General features: G+C 40.9%; 1 protein-coding gene across 2 annotated transcripts in view; it reads right to left on the bottom strand.

Annotated features, from left to right (window-relative positions):
* Nucleotides 1-27919, bottom strand: part of NBAS (NBAS subunit of NRZ tethering complex) — a 426675-nt gene that overhangs the window by 116899 nt on the left and 281857 nt on the right. For both annotated transcript variants that reach the window (XM_033176517.1, XM_033176518.1), the window contains 3 exons: nucleotides 17127-17203; nucleotides 16609-16746; nucleotides 785-1014 (listed from right to left, as the gene is read on the bottom strand). In XM_033176517.1, coding sequence (XP_033032408.1) covers nucleotides 785-1014; nucleotides 16609-16746; nucleotides 17127-17203 — 445 coding nt within the window. The remainder of the gene's footprint in view (nucleotides 1-784; nucleotides 1015-16608; nucleotides 16747-17126; nucleotides 17204-27919) is intronic.

Here is a 27919-nt window from a genome sequence, read left to right as displayed (position 1 = left end):
ACTGAAGAAGAAATTAAAGTGCCATGTGCTTTGAAAAGTGAGATTTCTAGCCAGACACAAAGGACAATCTTATTTTTAAATTTCCATCCTGAGCTTCCCATTTTTCGCCCCGACCACGTTATTACCTCTAACATGGTCATAATTTTAGAACTGGGCTATCAAAACTACAGGAAAATTTTTTTAAAAAATAGAAACTTAAAAAAATAAGCTTAAAAAAATCATTATTTGGTATTATTGAGACAGAGTCTTGCTCTGTTGCCCAAGCTGGAGTGGAGTGCAGTGGCATGATCTTGGCTCACTGCAGCCTCCACCTTCTAGGTTCAAGTGATTCTCATGCCTCAGCCTCCCGAGTTGCTGGGATTACAGGCATATGCTACCATGCCTGGCTAATTTTTGTATTTTTAGTAGAGATGGGGTTTTGCCATGTTGGCCAGGCTGGTCTCAAACTCCTGGCCTCAAGGGATCTTGAGATCTTGGGCCACCTCAGCCTCCCAAAGTACTGGGATTACAGGCATGAGCCACCACACCCAGCCAAAAATCACTATTTTAACTAATAATTTAAACATCGTGGGAAACTTTTTTAGCTGGGAATGCTGTCTGCATTTACTGATTGGTTTGGAGAAGGCACACAGCCCACGTAAGACTAGATGAAGTTGGGGAAAGCCCTATTCATAGCAACCATGAATGTAAAACTTCAAAGGACTGAAATTAATAGTCCTGGTAGCTGAACTTCTTCTTTTGCAGTTTAAATCCATCCTCTTACGAGACAAAGGGTATCACTTACTCTGCCAGACCAAGGATAGTCTCCCTTTTATACTGGTCATCTGCAGTAAACCGCTGCACATCCACACCCTTCCGAAGGCCCTGAAGGATCTGCGCCTGAGTGAAATCCAGGAGACGTTCATTGTAGTAGTGTAAGTGCTTGGCCAGTGAAACAAGTGCTTCAGGCCAGGCTTCATGCCCATGTCGAGTCACATGCCTGGTGACCATCTTGATTAGTTCTTTGGGATCAGCCTAGGAAAGACATGGAAAAGAAGACATTTGACAAACATGATACAAACATGAGCAAGTGAGTAACAAAAGGAAGAAGACCATGTCTGCAAGGAACTGTTTGGCTCTGTACACTATTGCCATTTCATAAGGCTCACAACAGCCCTGAAAAGTCAGTTTGTAGAAGTGGCACTTTACCCATGTAGCAGACCACAAAGATAGGACACAGAACTAGGCCTAAAAACAGCTTATTGAACTCTTGCTCTGTTCTTCTTCAACCTTAAAACCTCCAGACACTTAAAAAACAATACATTCTTGCTCTTTCAACTACTATAAACCTCCATCAGATTTGTCTCCCAACCATCTGATCACTCACAGTAACTCACTCTGGAAGTAATTTTCATCATCATTGCCTCTGGATAAATTTGCTGTAGACTACAATAAGTGTTCTCAATAACAAAGTTGCAGTTCAATAACCTCACTATAAATGGCTAGACCGCTGAGGAGAAAAGTATTTTCTCCAGGGATAAGTTCGGGAAAAAACCTCCACCCTGTTCCTGAAATCATAAATAGTGCAAGTTGCATAAAAAAAGGCTTCCAACCGATTTTTACTCTTCTAATTTGGGGCTCAATGGGATATTATTCTATGATTCCTAGCAGCTTCTCTAATAACAAGAAATTCATTCAATTAGAACACAACCTAGAATCCAACAGCTGACAGGAAAAGAGAGTAAGTGATTAACTGGCCACATTTATTTGTATTAAAGTTGGTCTGGGTGTTAATGAAGTTACAGAGCTGAGCCATGATTTTGGAATTACTTAACAGGGAGCTTAATACTTGAACAGCACTAACTCGATCAATCCCAATTCCTGGGAAGACATGCCACATATTTAATATAAGCAAATTAGAGGAAAAAACCAAGAATCTACTTTTGGTTCTCAGAAACACACAGCTAATTATAGTAAGCTGTCAGCATTTCCAGTGTGTAAGCCATTATTCTGAGCTGCATAGGAGATTTGTCAATGTCTAGATTACCAAACCTAGCCTGACATTCTTTCTCTTGATCCTATTAAGGAACAATCTGGGAGTGCCGATAAAAAACAATTAAAGAAATCTTCTTAGATTCTGGCACACGGATTTGAGTAAAAGTCAATTTACTATATTTAACTTTTTCCCCTACCTCTATGCATACACTGAGTCCTACTCTCAAAACCACAAATATGTGTCTCAAGTTAAAAGAACTGGGTTTGAATACAAACTATTCCATAGTAAGCTACAAGGCCATCTTTCATTCATTCAATAAATATTTCTTGTGCACCTGTTAAGTAACAAGTCATTCAGTAAGAGGACATGGCTCTTCCCTACAGGAATACAATCTATGAGGACAGAGAGTCATGCAAACAACTGTAAAATGGTGTGACACAATTAAGCCTAGGGTGCTCTGGGAATACACAGGAATGGGCAGGTGTTATCAAAGTTTTCTTCAAAGAGTTAATGTCTAGGTTAAATACTCAGGTACCATACCAGTAATAACGAGGGCAGCAAAAAACAGGGAGACAAATTCCAGTAAAAGGTAGAAAATGTGCTAACACCTATATGGCTAAGGCTTGAAGGAAAAATGAAGTGTATAAGCCAAATCTAACTGCAATTAGGGAGTGATTTGGGAACCAGCTGCATATAAACAGTATTCCTGGCAACAGATTTAGGCAAAGGGGATGCCGTGACCCAACTCTTAGTGCATCTATGGCTGACATTTAACTAAATCCCCTTTCTATCTGTTGGCCAAACCCCTCAGGGCACCACCCTGAACCTCCACATGTGCACATCGTCCTCTGCAGTTCTCTGACGCAGGGATGCTGCTCATGGGCCAGCTGGCCCATCTTCACCTGCTTGGCACTCTGGTGTGCACTGCTGTGGCCTGCTGCTCTTATGCCTCATCTGATTTGCACTTTCCTTCCCAGTCGTAGAGAGAGCAAGACCACATATCCAATGATCACGGTTTTAGGGTGGCAGGAGAGCTCTTTGTGGTTGTTCCTTGAAGGAGTTCCTAGTGCCCCAGATTTATACCCCACAACCAAATCTATGTTCAGCAAAACAATGAAGAAGGCTTTTCTTCATGTATATTCTCACCTGGTGCTTTCAGGCGAAAGTTTTCAGCCTGAACTTGCTGAATACACCTTGAAGGAAAGGCTATAACCATCTAACCTATCTCTCCATATAACTCCACACCCCTCTCTCTACGAGGCTATTGTTTCTATCCCCTACTCTTAGAACCAACTCCCTTAGTTCTCCCAATGGTTTCTCATAGTTTTGTTCCACACTCATTTTTGACTTTTTATCTTCTGGTATCTCCAAGATTTAATACATGTACTAGGAGAGTGGCCTACACTTCTCATTAGCCTAAATGGCAGAACCCTGCTGGTTTCTATTCTCTTTGTATTCTAATACAGTCCATGAAACAAATCCCAAGGCCAGGTGAAGAGAAAAGCTCCAAAATATTAGTGCATAGGAAGAACGAGCACAGTTATTGCTACAAACATTTCCACAGGCTCTTATGTAACCTGTAGAAAGTTTTGAGTACCAACATACAACCTTCATATGTGACAAAAATACAGTATTGTCTCCTTTTGCCAATGAATAAAATGACATGGCACAGTGAAATAAGCACAGACACACAGAGCTTACTAGCTGAATGACCTTGTACAAATTACTTAACTATGAACTTCACTGTCTCATCTATACAATAGTAGTGATAATATACAGCGTTCATGGTTGTGAGAAGCCTAAGAGACAATATATATAAAATGTACAAACCAAGACCTGGCAGGAAGGAGGTACTCCAGAAATAAAAGGAATTCTGGAATTGGCTAAAAGGCACACACAAATCACAGTTTAAGTGTACCTCTACTATATAATTCATTTTGCATTGCCTTCTCTTAAATTAAAACTTCTGGAGGGCACAGACCATGTGTATATCATAATCTGCAGAACACAGCACAGTCTCCTGTACATGTTAGGTACATGGTCAGAGCAGGAGCAGATTGGACTGGCTTTGAAGTCTGTAGTACTGGTTGATATTGCAGCTTCCCCACTCAGTAGAGACGCAGGCTGGAACAAGTTCCCTCCTATCTGTTTCCTCACTTATAAAAGAATGTTAATAGCACATCCTCCTCACAGTTTGTTACAGGGTACTAAAAAAAAAAAAAAAAGGTATTTTAAAGCTCTCCTTTCTCCATTATTCTATGAAAACAAATTGGACACACAGCTTCCTCTAAAAGAATTAAAAACTACTGATTGACAAAGATGTACACATAAACGATTCAGAGAAGGCATCCAAATATAAGCAGCCTTACACAATCATAAACCAAGAGTTTTGGAAACTCCACGGAGGGAGCAGTTGATTCCCTTTCTTGATTACACGGGGACTCAGTTTCTTCAGATATAAAGCAAAGGAGCATCACCAGGTGATCAGCTTTCTAAGACTGAAATCCTAAAAATGTATAAGAATTCTGTCATTAAGAGGCTGGGCACGGTGGCTCACACCTGTAATCCCAGCAATTTGGAAGGCAGAGTGGGAGGTGGAGGCAGGTGGATCCCTTGAGGTCAGGAGTGGGAGACCAACCTGGCCAACATGGAGAAACCCCGTTTCTACTAAAAGTACCAAAAAAATTAGCTGGGCATGGTGGCACTCACCTGTAGTCCCAGCTACTCAGGAGGCTGAGGTGGGAGAATCACATGAACCCAGGAGGCAAGGTTGCAGTGAGCTGAGATTGCACCACGGCACTCCAGCCTGGGTGACAGTGTGAGACTTCTGTCATGGAAAAAATTAATTTTTGCAAATCCCTGCAGGTGTAGAAAGAAGGATGTTCTATGAGGCTAGAGGTTCAACTGAGGCCAGAGGTTTAAGACCAGCCTGGGCAACATAGTGAGACCCTGTCTCCACAAAAAAGACATTAAGAAAATGAAACTTAGCCTAGCATAATGGTGCATGCCTATAGTCCTACCTACTAGGGAGGCTGAAGCACAAGGATCACTTGAACTTAGGAGTTTAAAGTTGCAGTGAGTTATGATCGCAACGCTGTACTCCAGCCTGTGGGACAGACTGAGATCCTGATCTCAAAAAAAAAAAATTATAATTTCAGGCCACACATTATAGCCAACAGATTTCTACACAGTTTATGCAACTTTAATCTCTTCTCACTAAATACAAATTATCTAGTCCTCTGTGAATCATTTTTATTTCATATTCTTTGTACAAAAAACTAATTCACTTTTCCCAAGAGATATTTAAGGATAAAAATCTAGCATTTCAGTCTTCAGGATGGAACACGTCTAGTGCTAAAACACGTACTAAGTCTCATTTTGCATTAACATGTACTGAGTCTCATTTTGCACTAACAACCCTGTAGGACAGGCATCTCTTACTGTTATCTCTGTTTTACAGATGAATAAAGAATGAACTAGGCTGGGCGCGGTGGCTCAAGCCTGTAATCCCAGCACTTTGGGAGGCCGAGACGGGCAGATCACGAGGTCAGGAGATCGAGACCATCCGGGCTAACACGGTGAAACCCCGTCTCTACTAAAAAATACAAACAAAAAACTACCCAGGCGAGGTGGCGGGCGCCTGTAGTCCCAGCTACTCGGGAGGCTGAGGCAGGAGAATGGCGTAAACCCGGGAGGCGGAGCTTGCAATGAGCTAAGATCCGGCCACTGCACTCCAGCCTGGGCGACAGAGCAAGACTCCGTCTCAAAAAAAAAAAAAAAAAAGAATGAACTTATCTAAGGCCTTTAAGCTGGTAAGTGACAAAGCAGCGCTATAACACTCCCATGCATAATGCTCCATAAGAACCATCCTTTTATATTCGGTATGTAGGAAGGGGCATCTCTTAAAAATACAAGGCTCTTGATTGGACCAATGTAGACACAGCTCCCACTACATGTTAGTAAGACTTATTGTTATAACCTGGCTTTGTGTCCCCACCCAAATCTCATCTCGAATTGTAATCCCCACATGCTGAAGAAGGCCCTGGTGGGAGGTGATTGAATCATGAGGGCAGACTTTCCCCCTTGCTGTTCTTGTGATGGAGTTCTCATGAGATCTGGCTGTTTAAAAGTGTGTGGCACTTCCCCCTTTGCTTTCTCTCCCCTGCTCCACCATGGTAAGACGTGCTGGCTTCCCCTTCGCTTTCTGCCATGATTGTAAGTTTCCTGAGGGCTTCCAGCCATGCTTCCTGTAAAGCCTGAGCTATGAGTCAATTAAACCGCTTTTCTTCATAAATTACCGAGTCTCAGATAGTTCTTTATAGCAGTGTGAGAATGAACTAATACACTTGCCATTAGAGTCCTTTTACAAATGATAGATTTTCAATGATAGATTTAATGCTGTCATTCTGTATTGTTCCGGGCAGACATTTTTCCACACATACATTCCCCCTCTCATGCCATATATATGTGCTTTGTGTGTGTGTGTGTGTGTAAATATAAATGTCCATTAGGTGTTCAAATGGATATTCTATTTGAGCTGCATTTTCAAGCCGCTTGTTTTTTCTTCTCTAATGATAACAGTGTTTTAGAATCATAAGCAACAATAATATTTTCTGTTAAACTCCCTGATATAAATACACCTTTTAAAATTCTGTCTTAATAAGGTGGTGAGGCTGGGCACGGATGCTTGTGCCTGTAATCTCAGCACTTTGGGAGGCCAAGGTGGGAGGACTGCTTGAGCCCAGGGGTTCAGGACCAGCCTGAGTGACATAGTGAGACCCTATCTATACAAAAAATAAAAAGGTGGTGATTAGGGACATTCTATTGATTTTTTGATAACAGGTTGTACGCATACGAGTTTATAGCTCATCAAATATTTGTTGTGTACAAAAAGATTTTCAGTACTTCGATTTATTGTATAAAGCATGATACTGAGAATAACTCATAAAAAATGAGACGAGACAACTTCTCACAAAAGCTTCCAAGAAAAAATTAGTTATGGGGGAAAAACACATGAGTTGGCATCAATGATCTGGATTACCAGTTCTTCCCTCCTGAGCTTTAAGTTTTCCATTTCTAAAATTGAAGCAATTTCTTCTGAATCCCCATAAAGATGAAATGAGACTGGATGAATGAGCATTTGTAAGTTCTAGCTCCCTATGCAAATTATTTTCTGACCATTGCCACTGGTACTTTCTATGCCTTCCTCAAGAAACTTTACTGGTTACTGGTTATGATTATTTCCAATATTCAAATTAAATTTGAGTAAAAATTTTTCCCCTGAGCTTATCACTACTTTTCCCAAAAGATTCCAAAGCATCTCCTACTCATTCCAACACTGCATTTCATACATACATTTATTCACTCCACGAGCGCATAACATTAAAGTTTCAAGAGCATGTTCACATGATTTTCATTTGACCCTCCTATCTAGCCAGGGATATGCATGGGAACACGGTTTCTTGTTTTATAGACACTCCCATTTGTAGCTGAAGCATCCAGAGCTGTAGTCTTGCAGCTGGAAAGTGACTCAAGCCACTTGGCTTCCCACCTGCTTCCCCCATACTGCTGAACAAGTCTCCATGAGTTGTTCTACATCCAGCTTCACACCTAAAATCACTTGGAGGTTTCTGGTTAGTAAACTCAAACTTCTCTCCCTCTTTCCAACATCTAACTTCAGTGACATGATGCATGGGTATGAAAGCTTTTAGTCTCTAAGAAGCTTATGAAGAGCTTTCTGGGCACTTCAAAATCTTCCATATTCAGTATTCAAAGTGATATGGCAAAAGATCACAGGCTGCAAAAACTAACAGCATAAAAAGCCATTCATAATTTAAAAAGGAAATTGTGAAGAGTTAAATTACTTGATTTTTCCCTCAAAACTTGGCAAGGTGAATAAATATGATTTCTTTAAAGAATATGGTCAAATCCCTGTAACAACAAACTATGCATAAATATTCATGACAACAACATGCTCAACGACTTAATCTACTGCTTACTAGTAGGGGTAATAAATCCATTCTGGTTTAACAGTCTCTACATTTCTTGGTAATATTATTTGGAAAGTTTTAAACAGGTGGTGTGTTTCCTCTTTAGGGTTGTTATTTTGCTTGAGATAATTTTCTACTTAGTATTTTCAATTAGTAGCTTAAAAAAACGCATTTTAGAAATAGTCTACCATAATGTTCTGAATTTCATCCCCTGCTGAGTTTGCTTCCCTAGTCTATAAAACTAAAGGACATGCTTCCATTTTTAACCGATTTTATCTTCTGAACACTTTTTTAAAAGAATGCTGCAAAGATCACACTTCAAAATACATTTACAATAATTACAAAGGTAAGATATGAGGGGAAAAAATCAAGTACAGAACAATGTGCACAGCCGACTTACATCTGTCTAAAATATAGTTATATAAGTATGTACAGCCATGAACTATCTCTGGATGGATACAAATGAGAAACACTGACTTTTTATTACATACTATTTTCAACATTGAGTTTTTAGGTCACGTGTGTATTATTTTTTAAACATAAAAATGAGTTAATTAGAACAAACGCTAGAAGAGAAAATTATCTCGGACTGACCATTTGCTAACCATCAGTATATAAAATTAAAAGGAAAAATGCAGGTGAGGAAGGCAGCTCCATGGATCATCTGAGAGAGCTGCTGGGCTCCAGGGGGCCTCTGCTGGCTCAGGACGGTGATGCCCTTCAAGATGCACAGGCTGTGGATGGGAAATAAGCCCACAAATTCTATCAACACTTTTATTCAAGGCTAGTAATCTACCTAAGCCAGCATTCCTGCAGTGCATATCCAGGAGGTGGGAAGAGAAAATGTGAAAAGACTGTGGAATTAGAAACAAGTTGAACTGACAACTGAGTGATAGCTAAGCTTCACTGGGTGTTATTATGTGTAGGCAACAAATTGAAACCACTTTGATTTCAATTTCCAAGATGATTCATCTAGAGTTTGTCATATTTAATTCCAAACTCAGCAGTGCTGTTTTATGCAGAGGAAGATGCTGAAAACACTCAAATAATGAGCCATTAGGCAGTCAATGAAAAACTCCTATATACTTAAAACATCCAACATCCAACTATCATGTCTACCGGTATTTCCTGCAAATCCATAAGGGTCAGAACTCGCAACTGCAAACCTGAAACCTCAAGCTGTTCTGACACACAGCACTTGACATGACTCCTGAACTCATCTACATACCAATCAACAGTCACTGAATAACTACAGTGGGCTAGGACTGGGGATACAGGGAGCAAGGGAATTCCTGTCTTCAAATAAGGTTGCCACACTGAGCGGAGACAGATGTGTATCGACTGTCATCCTAAAAAGAACTGCTTCCATGGGTGCACACACAAGGAACAGAGAGAGATGGAAGGAGGCCAAGTAAGTTTCAGAGGAGGTGCGTCTGAGCTCAGACTTGCCTGCCCACAGAGGGGAGAAGGAAGAAGTATTTCAGATGGGGAACTCGATCCGCATGCACACAGAGGCACAATACAGGATGTTAAATTCAGAGAAGGCTAAGTTCTGAGCAGCCAGAACATAAACTTCAAAAGAAGCAGTGCCAGGAAACATGGCTGGAGGGGTAAGCAAGAGCCAGCCAGTTCACTGAGGGTCTTATCTGTCACATGCAGGATGTTACCTGGTAGACATGGAGCGGCACAGGAAAATATCCTGCTGGGAATTACCCGTTAGGTTTGTGTGCCGCCAAGATCACTCACGTCTGAAAAACAGTGACACTGCTTCTTTGGAAACAAAGCTTGAGCGGCCGCTGTCCAAGTAAAAAGCAGGTAAAGCTTGGCATCCGGGGCTTTACATGACAGGATATCACTTTCTACCAGAGTAACCCTGAGGAAGTAACCACACTTCTGAGTTGTATCTTCTATAAAGAAGATTCCTTTTCTGCAAAATGAGGTTGCTCAAAGGATCAAACAGCAGAATGAACGTGAAAGGTACTTTAGGACGGCTGTTTACAAAACTCCCACACCGGGTTCTCCTCTGCTCTCACACCACAACCATCATCAATGCAGAAGATGTCTGTGACCAGAAGTGGGGAGAGTCTCTCCCCACCAAGTGAGCAATCAGTTTGGGAACAGACAGGAACTGGGTGTCCTCCAATTCAATTCCTGGAGACAGCGCCAGATCTGATGTCCAAGAACAGAACACATCCAGCACAGAAGAAAGATGAAAGCCAGAAGGCTCAGCAAGGCAGCTTATCCCACCTTCTTCCAGTAAGATGAAAAGTATTTACGTTCAAAACAATAGAACGCATGTGCTCTGACAGTGGTAAGTACAGGGGAATACAAAAGCACACAGGGGAGAACCCAACCCAGCTTGGAGGACTGGAGAAAGGTTCCTGAGAGAGGTGACACCCGAACCAAGTAGCTAAGCAAAGAAATGGTGGCAAAAAGCATTAAAGGCAGAGTTTTTGGTATGGCTGCAGCACAGAAGGATGAAGTTGGAAAAACAGAGGCCGATTGTGGGATGTGCAGAACATGCTGGGGCAATGGGAGATCCTGAAGGATTTTGGGTGGAGAGGAGGATGTCTACACCTCCATTTTAGAATGACTACTCGGGCAGTTGTTCAGGGGAAAATATAAAGGTAAAAACATGAAGACAAGGTGATGTTCATGAGGCTGTCGCAGGACGTGTAGGTGAAGAACTATGGAAGACTGAATTAAGGCGAGGACATGAGGTGGAGAGATGGAAACAAATGGAAAGGTGGTAACTCTCACCCACTCACTGGTGACACATCCGTCTGTCTAGAAGACATTCAGAAAGCCTTTGCATCTTGATGGGAAAAACATCCTGGATTCTCTCTAATTCTTCATTTTTCCTTTTAGACCAACAATCGGATGCTTTCCAGAGATTGCCAAGAAGCCCCTGGAGAACTAGCTGACTCATGCCCATGTGCTATCTCAGGATACCAGAGGGCACCTCTTTCTGTCTGGACCAGCTGAAAGGTTAGAAATCAGGTGTTCAGGCATCATCACTGGGACCCGTGGACTTTACTGGCTTCTGTTCCCACAGGATTAATGCTGCTTCCTCAAGCAATGACTCTGAACAGCGGCTACCCTATGTTGTTGCACCCAGAAAGGGAATGGTGGTGGGTAGCTGGAACTATGCCACAGGGTGGGTGGGTAGTGTGACAACCAGGAATTAGAGGCCAAGAGCTAGCATGCGGGCAGGACAGCTCCAAGGAACACTTTAAAAGGAAAAGACAATTTGATAGACGTGATGGTTAATATCAAGTGTCAACTTGATTGGATTGAGGAATGCAAAGTATTGTTGCTGATTTTGTCTGTGAGGGTGTTGCCAAAGGAGATTAACATTTGAATCAGCGGACTGGGAGAGGCAGACCCACCCTCAGTGTGGGTGAGCACTGTCTAATCAGCTGCCAGTGTGCCTAGAATAAAGCAGGCAGAAGAAGGTGGAAGAAGCCAACTGGCCAAGTCTTCTAGCCTTCATCTTTGTCCTGTGCTGGATGCTTCCTGCCCTTGAACATGAGGCTCCAAGGTCTTCAGCTTTTGGACTCTTGGACTTACATCACTGGTTTGCTAGTGGTTCTTGGGCTTTCAGCCGCAGACTGAAGACTGTACTGTCGGATTGCCTTCTTTCAAGGTTTTGGGACTCGGACTGGCTTCCTTGCTCCTCAGCTTGCAGACTGCCTATTGTGGGAATTCATCATTGTGGGTGGTGTGAGTCAATACTGCTTAATAAACTCTCCTTCATACATAGCTATATCCTATTCCTTCTGCCGCTCTAGAGAACCCTGACTAATACAATAGAAAAATGGTGATAGAAATAAGAACGAGCGTTAATGGGCAGAGATGGTGGGTTGATAGAAGCTGGATGGAAGAAACAGAAATTGGGGTAAGAGGCAGACAGGAATAAAAAACCAGACGTATTCTTTATACTACAATGCCAAGCTCTATGTCCTTTAGAGTAGGTACTCTAACGCTGAATTGATAAAAGGTACACAAAATATAAGACCTGGAAATAAAACACTTTCCACCAAGTGGAAAGAACTGTAGGAACACAGAAGCAGAAACCAAGATAAACACACCTTCACTTTGAACCCTTATCCTTCAGTATTTTGCTTTATTTCTCGGCAAGCTTTAGTTGTTTCCTGCAGAGTGACTGCAGTATGTGGATTTGGAAAGAGTGATGGCCAGATACGAAAGGTGGGATGGAATGAAACGGTGTTCTCCTAATTCATCTGTGTCACAAACAATACATGCATTAGGACTTTTCTTTTTATTTTGGTATAAAGTAATTTACTATCAGGGAAAACAAGAAAAATATAAGTTGTACTACAACTTTCCTCCAAGAGAACTACTTTAATGAAAGAAATGAAACTGAAGATTATAGCCCAAAATGTGGCTGTGCAGCCAGTTTTTCGGCTTTCTTAAAAGCTGTAACTTGTTGTCTATCCCACATCCATCTTCAGCTCTCTAGTTTGCTGCCAATCTAATCCACATTTACTTAACTGTCTCATATGGATTTAGAGCAAGCGGCAAGGTCTTGAGGTCCGGCACCATGCCATAGTCATCTTCCAACCCCAAGGCTCAACAGCAGGTGTGGCACATGAGGGATGCTTAATGACTGACAGCTGACTGATGGAGTGGCTGATATACTTAGGTTTGTGTCCCCACCCAACTCTCATCTTGAATTATAATCCCCATAATCCCTATGTGTCAAAGGAAAGAGCAGGTGGAGATAATTGAATCATGAGGGCGGTTTCCCCCACGCCGTTCTCGTGGTAATGGGTGAGTTCTCACAAGATCTGGTGGTTCTATAAAGGGGATTTTCCTGCTTTGTTCAGCACTTCTCCTTCCTGCCGCCTTGTGAAGAAACTGCCTTGCTTCACTTCTGCCTTCTGTCATGACTGAAATTTTCCTGAGGCCTCCCTAGCCATGCTGAACTGTGAGTCAATTAAAACTCTTTCCAGTCTCAGTTAGTTCTTTACAGCAGTATAGAAACAGACTAAAACAGTAAATTAATACTGCAGAAAGCAGGGTGCTGCTATAAAGATAGCCAAAATGTGAAAGCAACTTTGGAACTAGGCAACAGGCAGAGGTTGGAACAGTTTGGAGGGCTCAGAAGAAGACAGAAAGATGTGGAAGGGTTTAGAAGTTCCTAGAGACTTGTTGAATGACATTGACCAAAATGCTGACAGCGATATGGACCATGAAGTCCAGGTTGAGGTCGTCTCAGATGGAGATTAGGAACTTGCTGGGGACAAAGGTGACTCTTGCTATTCTTTAGCAAAGAGACTGGTGCCATTTTGCCCCTGCCCTAGAGACCTGTAGAACTTTGCTTGAGAGAGATGATTTAGGGTATCTGGTGGAAGAAATTTCTAAGAAGCAAATCATTCAAAAGGTGACTTGGATGCTCTTAAAAGCAATCAGTTTTATGCATTCACAAAAAGAGAGGGTTTGGAATTGGAACTCATGTTTAAAAGGGAAGCAGAGCATAGTTACTTCTAGGAAGTAACTAACTTGTTTTTGATTTTACAGGCTCATAGGCAGAAGGGACTTGCCTTGTCTCAGATAAGCCTTTGGACTTGGACTTTTGGGTTAATGCTGGAATGAATTAAGATTCTGGGGAACTGTTGGGAAGGCATGACTGGTCTTGAAATGTGAAAGGGACATGAGATTTGGGAGAGGCCAGAGGCAGAATGATATGGTTAGGCTTTGTGTCCCCACCCAAATTTCATCTTGAATTATAACTCCCATAATCCCCATGTGTCAAGGGAGAGGCCAGGTGGAGGTAACTGGATCATGAGGGTGGTTTACCCCAAGCTGCTCTCATGAGAGCTGATGGTTTTATAAGGGGCTCTTCCCGCTTTGCTTGGCATTTCTCTTTCCTGCCATTTTGTGAAGAAGGTGCCTTGATTCCCCCTCACCTTCCTCCATGATTGTAAGTTTCCTGAGGCCTCCCCAGCCACGCTGAACTGTGAGTCAATTAAATCTCTTTCCTTTATAAATTACTCAGTCTCGAGTGAATTTTATTTTTTTATTTTCTTTTTATTTATTTATTTATTTATTTTTGAGATGGAATTCCAGTCTTGTCACCCAGGCTAGAATGCAATGGCGCAATCTCGGCTCACTGCAACCTCCGCCTCCCAGATTCAAGCGATTCTCCTGCCTCAGCCTCCCCCTTAGTTGGGATTACAGGTGCCCACCACCATGCCCAGCTAATTTTTGTATTTTTAGTAGAGACGTGGTTTCACCATGTTGGCCAGGCTGGTCTCGAACTCCTGACCTCAAGTGATCAACCTGCCTCGGCCTCCCGAAGTGCTGTGATTACAGGAATAAGCCATTGTGCCTGGCCTGGGAAGTTCTTTATAGCAGTATGAAAATGGACAAATATAGTGGCCTTCCAATCTTACATATTCAGGAAAGGTACAGCATGGGGTAGGCAAACAGTAGGACCTTAATATAAATGATATAGTTGGAATGGAAGAGTGAGATCTAATTTCAGCACCGGTATCCCTCAATGACATCCACTTAGAGACCTCAGTCAAATATATTTGATAACTCAACTGACTTTTAGGGGGAGAAAATTCAAGTTTATCATATGCATTTGGTCGAAGTAAAGCTTCATTGTGTTTCAACGTACTTAGAGTTTTAGAGGAAATTATTAATACTTGTGTACGCACATAGCACTAATGAAAAGATAAGAATAAAACAAATTTGCCAAATTTCCACTTAATCACTTCAGTCCCTTAATTTATAACACATATTAATGCATGTTTCTTCTTTCACATAAAACCATACCTGAGATGTAAAAAAAAACAAAACAAAATTACTAGAGTAAAGTTATATAAAATAAGCATCTGTATAAAGCAGCAGTAGCTACCAAAGAACGAAAAAAAACCACGATTCCCAAAACAAAGTAACACCTTAGGTGAGCTGGTTAAAAGAATAAAGCATTCCTGTTTCTTGTCCAAATGCTGACATGAGAATAAAACTATGCCCATAACCAATACACACCCAATAGTGATGGTGTCAGGGGAGAGTCACCTGTTATGGATGGCCTTTCCACGTGTCTTGTTGTAAATAAACACTGATGGATGAAAGCCTATCTATCACCACAAACGGAAGGTTTTCACATCATTCTAGTTCTTAGATATGATTTGGAAGGTTGAGGCAGCTAGAACTTTGACAGACACATGAAATTATTTCCTTACATAAAACATAAGACCTGGAAATAGAGTAAGCTTTCTACAATGTGGAAGAACTATAAGAACACAGAAACCAAGTTAAACACATCTTTACTTTAACCCTTATCTTTTAGTATTCTGCTTTATTTCTTTGCCAGTTTTAATTGTGGAAATCTTAAATAGACTTTTTTTTTTTTTTTTTTGAGGCAGAGTCTCACTCTGTTGCCCAGGCTAGAGTACAGTGGCACAATCTCGGCTCACTGCAAGCTCTGCCTCCTGGGTTCATGCTATTTTCCTGCCTCCCAAGCAGCTGGGACTACAGGCGCCCGCACCACGCCTGGCTAATTTTTTTGTATTTTTAGAAGAAACGGGTTTTCACCGTGTTAGCCAGGATGGTCTTGATCTCCTGACCCCATGATCTGCCTGCTTCAGCCTCCTAAAGTGCCAGGATTACAGGCATGAGCCACCGCACCTGGCTAAACAGACTTTCTTATAGAGTGACTGCACTATCTGAGTTTGGAAAGAGTGACGGCGAGATATGAAAGGTGGGATAGAATTGAACGATTTTCTCCTAACTTACCCAGTCAAAAATAGTACATGCTTTGGGACTTTTCATTTTGGTATAAAGTAATTTACTATCAGGCAAAACAGGAAAAATGTAAGTTGTATTAGAATTTGTTTGGGGTTCGGAAAGGAGGACTCTTGCCTCGATAAAATCTGAACCTTGGATGTACGCACACAGTGGATTATAAAGTCTAATCAATTTAATTATCTACTCTTAAAATGATCCAATACAAAAATTAGATAATTTCGCAATGCTGATAATTAAAACTGGTCTGTCTATACAAGTACTTGGAAGGATTTTCCAGTGGCATCTGCAATACTTTTGTCTCCACAAAAGAAGACACACGTAATGTGAGGCCATGTTTACCTGCTTTCACTTGGAAATTAACAACAAAGTTACATAAAAGCTGTCTGAGGCTTATGGCAAGTAGGAATAATATGTTTCAACATTCTGTCTGTACAACTGACTACTCTCATACCTCTGGCTTAAAAAAAATAGACTGCAGTATTGCTCAAAGAATTATATTGCCTACTTTCCTAAGTTAGGCACAGCCATCTTCCTTTTAGAAAGTCAATTAAACAAACAGTTGTCCATTTTGCCTTTCCTACTACTTTAGCCATTCCTAACTAAGAACTTAGTAAAATTAAGTAAATGAAAGAAAAGTTAGAGGGAGGAATCAATATTCACAATAAATATTAAACTCCACTTACTGATGCCTGGAAAAGCAACTTGGTTGAATACAGAAAAGCCAAGGGTTGCCTGCCACTTGGAATACATTCTCGATACAAACATGATCAGTTCCTCCAAAAATTAAACACGTGTTTTGAGCATTTTAGAAAAGGCTTAACTCTGCTCATTAATAAGACGGAAATCATGAAGACTCACTCTGTAAAGAGGATGGCACTTGTCCCTGAAACATGGAGCCAATCGGGCATAGATCTGGAGGCTATAGTAATACGCTGCCAGTTGGAGAGATAATGCAGAGGGGGACTGCTTTTCAAAGCACTGGTTAGCATCTAACACCTAGGAGGGAACATGTTAGAATTAACTCAGCTGAAAGGAAATTAAGAAGATCATTATAAACCATTACATTTCTAGTCATTCCTGCAGATTTTTCATCCAAAGTTCCCATTATATCAACTCAAGCTCAAGATCAACTTAATAATAACTACATTAAAAATCATAAGGCACTACAAAGCAGATCCTATGCAGTAAAAGTGGATGTAAAGATCGACATTTAAGCTAACTGTAGAACTGACTCTCTAGATACTGACCAGGATCCTTTATTACCTAAGAACTAAGAGGAGGAAACGACATGCAATAAACAATTTTACCGATAAAAATTCACAATATACATTTTTCATTTATCATTTTTAAGTTCTTCATTGGTAAGGCAAACTTACCTGTGGTAAGGCAAGAAGATAAGCAAGAGCCAAGGTCATGTCATTTGGCAAGGCTTCACTTGCCAGTTGCAAGAGAACTGAATGCAGAAAAAGAAACATTATTTTACTGAGGTTGCATATGATAGTCATTAAGTGCCATGGTTTCAGCCCTATAAGATTTCAACAAATAGTTTGTGGCAGAGACCTTTTATGAAAGTCTGTTCAGCATCATCTAAACACAGATCACATGGAACCGTGTTAAATAGTAACCTTGCCTTAATTCAGAAAAAGCATACTGTTGGTTATTTATACATGAGGAAATTCTGTCAGGGCAGCTGCAAAGGCTAAGTGCAAAGACATGAGAGAGGCTGGTTTCCTAGAGCTGGGTCTTTCGGTTTTAAAGATGCAGACCATGCTACAAAATTGTGTATCAACGTTAGCTACTACGGAGGGTGATAATAGGAGTACTAAAGATCAGAGCAATAAAATAGCGTCAGGAGTGCAAATTTAGGGTAAATCTTTTGATTACTACAATGATGATAATATGATTTTGTTCCTTCCAAAATACCCCTCTTCATGATGCTCCACAAAAAGAAAATCAGTCTTTTGTTTTGCTTGTATATCTTAAAATATCCCAGTCATTACAAACTTTTCTTTTTCACATAATTTTTTACACAAACCACACCCTGCCAATGTCACAGCTTTAACGTAAGAGCGTGCATTGCCAGTACGGCCTGTGTTTGTACACAGTTTGTTTCAGTAAGGATGTATCCTATTCATTTAGGATCTCAGTAGCAAATACTAGGTAGTCATATGTAATCACAATATGAATTCTTTATTTTTAAAAAACACTCTCATGATTGGCACTAATGCCGATCATGGTGGGAGGGTGAGGAGGAACCTACAAATGCCTCAAGTGTCGGAGGCTGACCTAGAACTCAACATTTCCTGTGGGTGATTCACAAAGAAAATCTGCTGTGTCTTCCCCACTGTATATCTACAAAGGGAACATCAGTTCTCCAAATATTCATTTCCTACATGTTATCCAAACCTTATGAACCAAATGGACCACCAGTCAGCCTCAGCCCCTGCAAGGAATCATACAGCTTTAGAGATATTTTGTAATCAAAAGCTATTTACTTCAAGGTCTACTTCCAAATGTATTCCTTCACTCAATATCAGCAAGAACCTTCTTTGAACCAGACACTGCCTTATCAATTAGAATCTTTTCAAGAATAAAAAGACTCTAAAGAAATAATTCAAAATACTATTCAAAGGGCCCAAACCAAATTTTGTACAACCTATTATAATATCAAAGAAAACACAGCTGGGCATGGGGGTTCATGCCTGTAATCCCAACACTTTAGGAGACCAAAGTGGGAAGATCGGTTGAGTCCAGGAGTTTGAAAACAGCCTGGACAACACCGTGAGACCCCATCTCTACAAAAAATTAAAAAAAAAAATAGCTGGGCAATGGTGGGATATGCCTATAGTCCCAGCTACTCAGGAGGCTGAGGTGGGAGGATCACTTGAGCCCAGGAGGTTGATGCTGCAGCGAGCTATGATTGTGCCACTGCACTGCCTGGATGACAGAACAAGACTCTGTCTAAAAAAGAAAGAAAGAAGAAGGAGAAGGAGAAGGAGAAGACAGAAGAGAGAAGAGAGAAGAAGAAAGAAGAAGAAAAAGAAAGAGGAGGAGGAGGAGGGGAGGGGTGGGAGGCAGGAGGATTAAGAGGAGAAGGAGAAAAAAGAAGAAGAAAAAAAGAAGGGGGGGAGGGGGAGGAAAAGGAGGAGGAAGAGGAAGAGGAGGAGGAAAATTGGTAAATACACCCCAGAAGACTAACAAGTGAAGAATGAAGGTGTTAAGCTATAAATTTTTGATACTAGAAAGACAAAGCATGTAGAAACTGCTGAAAATTCTAAACTAATTGAGAAGGATTTACTTAGATCCTAGAAATAACATACTACACAAATACACAACACACACACACACACACACACACACAACTGCCTACTTGACTTAATTGCTACCTTATATATTCTATTATTTGATAGCTGCCTAACAGTCCTTCAGGATCCTTATTTTGAGAGAAAAATAATTCTATTTTATAAACTAATAATTCTTCTCTGTTAATTTTATTTCTTATAGTCATTTAAAAGGTGGACTTCAATTGCAACCTCACCTAGTTTTTTTCCCACTCCATTTTAATTTTCTTCAGATACTCCCTTCTTTAGACACAAAAGAGGCCAATTTTCAAACAAGCATATCTGAACCCACCCGTTAAGCTTAGCACTGTCTCTTCAAAGGAGCCCTCAGGAGCCCTTATTTCAGGTGTGTGGTTGTTTCTCCAGGTTGGAGACCTTCTTTCTTGGCGTTGTAGTTGGAACCAATCTCAGGCCCACCTAGGAGCTGAAGTCCTATTACAGTCTTCCAGTCACATCTAACTTTTTTATCATAACATCAACTCAATCTTTCCCTTCATTTAATAGCCATTTGCTCATTTCCAAAACACAAAGCACCCTCAAGGGATAAGAATATGTGACCACTGAAGATATTCCAAATAATATGCTACAGGCTCGAGGAAAATCCCAAAACAAAAACAACCCAACAAAAAACAGCAATGATTATATCGTTGCAATAAATGCATAATCCCCAGGAAATGTCTTGGAAGCAGAGAATTTTCATTGAGATAGGTAAGTTCCAGTAGGTTTATTTTTGAAATAGTTATATCATAGACCAAACTCACAAAATGGTCACTAACATTTTTTGAACATACATAATTGAATATAAGGCTTACAGCAGGCAAAAAAGAAAATACACAGTTAATTTTCATGAGCTCAAAGTAACAACAAAAATCACACTCATAAAGTTGTCTAAAGGGTCATCAATGTTAGTTTTAACTAAGTGGTGAAAATCATCACCCTAAAATACAGATGTTTGTTCCAAGTGAATAATATGGACATAGACTTTACTTCATAAATACAACTATTTATGAATCTTGTTGTTGTTGTTGTTGTTGTCTTTTTTACACTGCTTTGACATGGTGGGGGCCTTGTTAATCCTGGAGAGACTTCCCCTCCCAGGTCTAGCTAGTCCCTAGAGAGTAAAATAACTTGCCTGTGAGCACACATCTGACATGCAAACAAACCAATCACAGCCCATACTTTGAACCACCTCCCCTATCTTGGCTTTTCTACTCCAAGAGGCAATAATCCTCTGTTTTAATCACTCCACAGCAAGGTAACTAAACAATCAGAGACTACCCCTACATCCCAGAGCCCACCCAAATTATCCATACAATTCAATCTCCAATTTGCCCAAGCTTGCCTACCCTGCCTCGTCTATTACTTCCCATGAAACCCAGGCCCTCACCCATGCTTTCCCCTGGCTTCTTCTGCCTCTGAACCACCAGGATGCTTCCCCACCTGGGTGTGTCCTGCCTTCCATTTTTAGGGATCTGTGTATATAAACTTCTTCCTTCGTGACAATCGTTTCCATATCTGTGTGTCTGACCAATATCCAAATAAAACCAAAATCCCAGGCATGTTTTAGAACAACAACTACAACAAAATCTATAAATATATAATGAATCTCTTGCCTACAAAATCAAACAGAATGATACAGCAGGAAGGAAACCACTGTCAGAACCAGAAAGTCCTGGGATCAAAGCTTAGGTCAACTGATTGACTCTGTAATATTGAGTTCTAGAATTCAGAACGTTTTGGACTTTAGGAGGTTGTACTATATACATATCATGTATTACATGACACCCTAAGTATGGTGTGGGAACACCCAATAATCAAAGACATTAATATCTCTGCTGCAAAACATTTGAATACTTATATTAAGTGAGATAAGCAGACTATAAAGTAGCCTCATGTCAGTTTAGTTCAGGTTTTGATGCCAAACAAATTATAAAAATCTTTCTGGTTTTCAGAGTATTTTGCATTTGGGGTCTGAAGCATATTTGCTTCCAATGTAAATGAGGATTAAATGAAGTAAAGTATGCAAAGTGCAGAACATCACTCTAACACACAGAAAGTACCCAGTAGGTTCCCTCCATCCCTCTATAAATCACAGGCTTGAGTAAACAAATTCTTTTCTTCAGTTATAACATGTTTTCCTTTCCCCCTAAAAGTGATTGATAAAAGGTTCTTCCAATAACAACCACAGTGCAACAGAGAGTTATTTCCATTTTATATAAATCATAATTATTAATGAATTAACGATTGCATTTAGGCATAAACACTAATTTCACCAAGAAGCAAGAGCAGACTTATATAGTCACACCTGATGAGCTGATACACATGTTATCTTATTTCCTGTGGCTTAGCTGCTTCTCAATGAGCACTCAGCAACCGTTTGAATTAGCTCCCCTCACAACCTCTCTATGGAAGAAGTTAGATGTTTTCCTCAACTTACAAGAGAGGATTTAGAGTCACAGTAACTTTTTTATTTGCCTAGTGCCAACACACAAACAAATCACCACAGTGTTAGAAAAGAATTCTCCCCTTGATAACTCTCCACTCTGACAACCTCCACAGTCCCCTTTCTTTTCACTGCTAACCTTACCAATGAGTGGTCTGCCCCACTGTACCCATTACCTTGACACTCACTTTTTCCTCAAGTACCTCCATCCCTGGGTCCCAACTAATATGATCTCCAAAGGTCACCAAACCCAAGGTCTTTTCTCTCTTAAATCTCACTGTAGCACTAGGCACTCCCAGATAGGCCTGCCTTTGGCTTCAAAGACACTGAGTTCTCTTGTACCTGTTCCTCAGATGATCCTCCTCTCTGTGGGTCACCAGATCTTCATCCTTGATCGTTCAATGTGAGTAATCAGTTAGGTCAGTTCAACACTGTCTTTTTTTTATTATTATTATTATACTTTAAGTTCTAGGGTACATGTGCATAACGTGCAGGTTTGTTACATATGTATACAACACTGTCTCTTAATCCCACCTTACATCCCCAACTAGAGAATTCCACTACATTCTTTTTTTTTCTTTCCTTTTTAAAAAGATGGGGTCTCAGTCTATTGCCCAGGCTGCAGTGGAATGGGACAATCTTGGCTCATTAAAGCCTCAAAATCTGGGCTCAAGTGAACCTCCTGCCTCAGCCTCCCACGTAGCTAGAATGACAGGCATGTGCCACCACACCAGACTATTTCTTTAAAATTTTTTTGTAGAGACAAAAAAAATGTTCATGTTGCCGAAGCTGGTCTTCAATTGATGGCCTCAAGTGATCCTTCTGCCTCAAATTCTCAAAGTGCTGGGATTACGGGCATGAGCTACCATGCCCAGTCTCAATTCTATTCTTAAATTCAACTGGTACCCTGGTCTATTTTCCCACTATTCAGGTTTGAACCATCTCACAAGACCGGCCTTATCAACTCCTTGTTGGACACTGCCATTCAAATGCTACCTCAAATTAATCATTCTTTACCCAGTATCTTTCATATTTCTAAAATAGTATCTTATTTTCCCAATAAACTGAACTTAACACCACAGAGTCATCTTGGACTTCATCCTCTCCTCTGCTGCCAGCACTTGGTTCCTCATCAAATCCAAATGAATAATTTTGAAAGAACTCTTTCACACATACTTTCTATTTTCACTGCCACAAACTCTAGGCTTTAATTGTTGAAAAATTAGACCCTTTCAACAGCCCCCCAAAGCTGTTCTACCTGATGCCATCAGTCTTTCTCCTTCCAGCACTTTCTTAAAATAGCAGTTTCATATTAATTTTACTCAAGCACTGAGTAATTTGTGTCATTCTCTAGCTTAGAGAAAGAATCTTCCTTAGTTTCCCACTCCCTAAAAAATGAAAGTTAACATTTCCTATTGAGCATTTAAAGTCTCCATAAATATGGGCCAACCTTAATTTGTGGTTTTAATTTGCCATTAAAACCACCCTGTATGTCAACCAAATCAGTCTGTTATCCAAACTCTCTGCCTGTGCTCATGCCATTGCTTCGTATAACAAAAATAATATAATTGATCTAAAACACAAATACCTATAATTTAAAAAATATATGCTCTGAGTGAGTCAAACATGAAATAGGTGTTTTACATTACTTAGCTCTAAGTGTCTCAAAAATCCTGCAAGGAGATAGTATTGTATTTACACAGGCTTGGAAGCTTATGTATCTCTGCCAAACTCAGAAAGGCAGTTCATCTGTAAGACAGGAAACAGAAGATCCAAAATAAGATCAGTATCTTTCTCAATCAGTACCTATCCGGCTATTGAAAAGGTTACACTATGACAAACAATTAACATACGCCATTTTAAGAATGTGAATGAAGATATTCTTAGGATAAATTCCTATAAGTAGAGCTACTAGGTCGAACAATACACACAACTGCAATTTTCATTGCTACTGCCATGCGGTTTTTAAATTCTCACTTTGAGCATCTCCTCATTTCAGCATCTCCTCCAGAAATGCTGTTGAGCTTGCACAGCTCACTCACCAGAACATCCATGAGATCTAACTCCCTAGGGACTTCTTCACATCTATTTCAACCACCACAGCCAGCTGCAGAATGAGCAAAATTCTCTAGACCAGTTAAAGACTTCATTCATGAGTTGACTCCTCAGAATTAATCCTAAGCAAAAGGCTCTCTGGCTTTCTATTATCCTTTCTGGGAAACTATGACTCAGACTTTAACCACACGTCACCTGGTGAACTCCAGTGAAATCCACAATAGTAATTCTATTTAAATTCTTCAGTGATTGGGTTATATTATCCAGACAGCCCTCCTACAGATTAAAACTGTAAACTCAAGTATTAAAAGGCCAGGCCTGGTGGCTCATTCTTGGTGGCTCATTCCTGTAATCCCAGCACTTTGGGAGGCCGAGGTGGGTGGATCACTTGAAGCCAGGAGTTCGAGACCAGCCTAGCCAAGCCAAGATGGTGAAACCCCATCACTATTAAAAACACAAAAAAAACCTATCTGGACATGATGGCATGCACCTGTAGTTCCAGCTACTCGGGAGGGTGAGGCATGAGATTTGCTTGAACCTGGGAGGCAGAGACTGCAGTGCGCCAAGATTATACCACTGCACTCCAGCCCGCGCAACAAAGAGAGACTCCAACACAAAACAAACAAAAAACAACAACAACAAACAAGTATTAAAAGTCATTGGATAGGTACCTAAAGCAAATAGAAACTGGAAGATGGCTGCCATTTGAAAGAATGAATGGTGAGTTTCCCATCTTTACAGCTTCAATCCTGAGGGCAAGCTACTGCCCGTGACATGTTGGGCAGGCAAAACTCAGATAGAAAACCTGCAGTCTTGAAAAACTACAGCCCAGAAAATCCACAACAGCTGAAAGTAAGAGATTCTGGTGGTCCCTTATAAAACTAAATAAACCCATAATATTTGACACAGCAATTCTACCATTAAAATTTACCCAAGAGAAATGAAGACACATGTCCACAAAAACACTTGTATGAGAGTTCACAGCAGCTTTTTAAAAAACAACACCATAAGCTGAAAGACCTTAGGTATCCTTTAACAGGAGTGTGGATGAACAGTTTTACATGCGTACAATGAACTATTACTCAATACTTTAAAACAAAAACACAAACCTACTGATGGATGCAACACAGATGAATCTCAAAAACTTTCGCTTTAAGTGCTATACAAAGTAATACTATATGAGTGCATTTAATGAATTCTAGAACAATCAAAACTAATCTACAGTGGGGAAAAAATCAGAGCATGGGGTACCCTGTAGGAAGTGTGGGTTGGGCGTGTGCTAGGAAGAGGATGAGACTTTCTAGGGTGGCAGTAAGGTTCTGCATCTTGACAGGAGTGAGAGTTACACAGGTGCTGCACTTGTCAGAATCTCTACAATCATACAACTAAGATTTTTGTAATTCACTGTAAATTTTAAAACATACAAAGGTAAAAAATACTCTAGTTAAAGATATGCAGTGTAGTGTCAAGAGGTGAAGTTTACTGATGTCTGTGATTTACTTTGAAATGCATCAAAAAAGAAGTTGGGTTTGGTTGATGAATACAGGGGTGGAGAAATATAGGTACAGTAAATGTGGCAATATTAATTGGAGGGTACATGGGAGTGTACGGGAGTGAACGGAGAATGAACAGGAGTGAACGAGAGTTCACTGTAGAGTTATTTCAACTTTACTGTGAATTTTAAATTTTGTCAACAAAAATGCTGGGGAAGAAAAGAGAAAAAAATCCTCCCTGAAAACCGTGTCAAATGCTTAAGCTCCCTGTCCGTTACTTATTCCCCAAAGGGGGTTTCCTAGAAGACGCTTCTGGACAAGTTATATATGCCTGGTCTCCAGCACTGCACTCGGTCAGCTGAGTTTCTGGCCACACTAAACCCATGGCCTCCCAGCTGCTTCAAGACTGGAAGAATCCCAAGCATCAACTATACCGCTCTCCATATGACTTGAGATGGAAAGCACAGGAATCTCTCTTCTTGAATCCCTAACACAATTGTTGTTGAAGTTATCTCATGAACTTTTTTCTCCCACACAATAATTCCAGGCGTTAATCTCTATAACCCAAGTGCCTAGCCCAGGGCTCTCTTAACTAACATTAATTGTAGGGAACTGATGGGGACAGTGGAGAACATGAGTCTCCACTCTACCCCTGGGCATCAAAACTGTCTCAGCAGCCCTCACCCAGACTCAGAGATTCTAATGAAGTGAAAATCAAAACCCATATTGGAAGCTTCTTAGACTTGGACTCCACAAACCATATGAACCAATATTTGACAAAATATTTAGAGAAGATGGTAAGTAAGTTTTGCTGGGATGCACAACATGTAATATTGGCTAGAGACTGAATTACAGGGACTTTGCCATTAAACATAAATAAGTAAATAAATAAATAAATAATAAAACCTGCTCTACATTTAGCAGTGTGCATGAATTTAACTTGTAATGTCAGTTCTCAAACCTTGCATATAACACATTGTCTAAGCAAGTTATGTGGCCAAAATCAGATGAACTCTATGCTTAACTCTCCATTCCAAGATGGCCGAATAGGAACAGCTCTGCTCTGCAGCTCCCAGCGTGATGGACGCAGAAGACAGGTGATTTCCGCATTTCCAGCTGAGGTACCTGGTTCATCTCACTGGGACTGGTTGGACAGTGGGTGCAGCCCACGGAGGGTGGGATGAAGCAGGGTGGGGCGTCGCCTCACCTGGGAAGTGCAGGGGTGATGGGATTTCCCTTTCCTAGCCAAGGGAAGCTGTGACAGATTGTACCTGAAAAAAAAAACGGGACACTCCTGCCGAAAATACTGCGCTTTGCCCAAGGTCACAGCAACCGGCAGACAAGGAGATTCTCTCACCTGACTGGCGTGGCAGGTCCCATGCCCATGGACCCTTGCTCACTGCTAGCACAGCAGTCTGAGATTGAAATGCCAGGCGGCAGCCTGGCTGAGGGAGGGGCGTCCACCATTGTTGAGGCTTGAGTAGGTAAATAAAGTGGCCCAGAAGCTCGAACTGGGAGGAGCCCCCCACAGCTCAGCAAGGATTACTGCCTCTATAGACTCCACCTCTGTGGGCAGAGTATAGCTGAACAAAAGGCAGCAGACAACTTGCACAGACTTTAATATCCCTGTCTGACAGCTTTGAAGAAAGCAGTGGTTCTCCCAGCACAGTGTTTGAGCTCTGAGAATGGATAGACTGCCTCCTCAAGTGGGTCCCTGACCCCGTGTAGCCTAACTGGGAGACACCTCCCAGTAGGGGCCAACAGACACTTCATACAGGCAGGTGCCCCTCTGGGATGAAGCTTCCAGAGGAAGGATCAGACAGTAATATTTGCTGTTCTGCATTATTTGCTGTTCTGTAGCCTCTGTTGGTGACACCCAGGCAAAGAGGGTCTGGAGTGGACCTCCAGAAAACTCCAACATACCTGCAGCTGAGGGACCTGACTCTTAGAAGGAAAATTAACAAACAGAAAGGAATAGCATGAACATCAACAAAAAGGACATCCACACCAAAATCCCATCTGTAGGTCACCAACATCAAAGACCAAAAGTAGATAAAACCACAAAGATGGGGAGAAACCAGAGCAAAAAAGCTGAAAATTCTAAAAACCAGAGCACTGCTGCTACTCCAAAGGAACGCAGCTCCTTGCCAGCAATGGAACAAAGCTGGATGGAGAATGACTCTGACAAGTGGACAGAAGTAGGCTTCAGAAGGTTGGTAATAACAAACTTCTCCGAACTAAAGGAGCATGTTCTAACCCATCGCAAGGAAGCTAAAATCCTTGAAAAAAGGTTAGACGAATGTCTAACTAGAATGAACAGTGTAGAGAAGACCTTAAATGACCTGATGGAGCTGAAAACCATGGCACAAGAACTTCATCATGCATACACAAGCTTCAATAGCCAATTCGAACAAGTGGAAGACTATCAGTGATTGAAGATCAAATTAATGAAATAAAGCAAGAAGACCAGGTTAGAGAAAAGAGTAAAAAGAAACAAATAAAGCCTACAAGAAATATGGGACTATGTGAAAAGACCAAATCTAAGTTTGATTGGTGTAACTGAAAGTGATGGGGAGAATGGAACCAAATGGGAAAACACTCTTCAGGATATTATCCAGGAGAACTTCCCCAACCTAGCAAGGCAGGCCAACATTCAAATTCAGGAAATACACAGACCACCACAAAGATACTCCTCGAGAAAAGCAACCCCAAGACAAATAACTGTCAGTTTCACCAAGGTTGAAATAATGGAAAAAATGTTAAGGGCAGACAGAGTGAAAGGTTAGGTTTACCCACAAAGGGAAGCCCATCAGACTAACAGCAGATCTCTCGGCAGA

This window comes from Trachypithecus francoisi, unplaced genomic scaffold, assembly GCF_009764315.1.
Source record: "Trachypithecus francoisi isolate TF-2019V2 unplaced genomic scaffold, Tfra_2.0 Lachesis_group17, whole genome shotgun sequence".
Taxonomy (NCBI): Eukaryota; Metazoa; Chordata; class Mammalia; order Primates; family Cercopithecidae; genus Trachypithecus; species Trachypithecus francoisi.
Note: the sequence above shows the minus strand (reverse complement) of the source record. Positions and strands in the feature narration are given on the sequence as shown.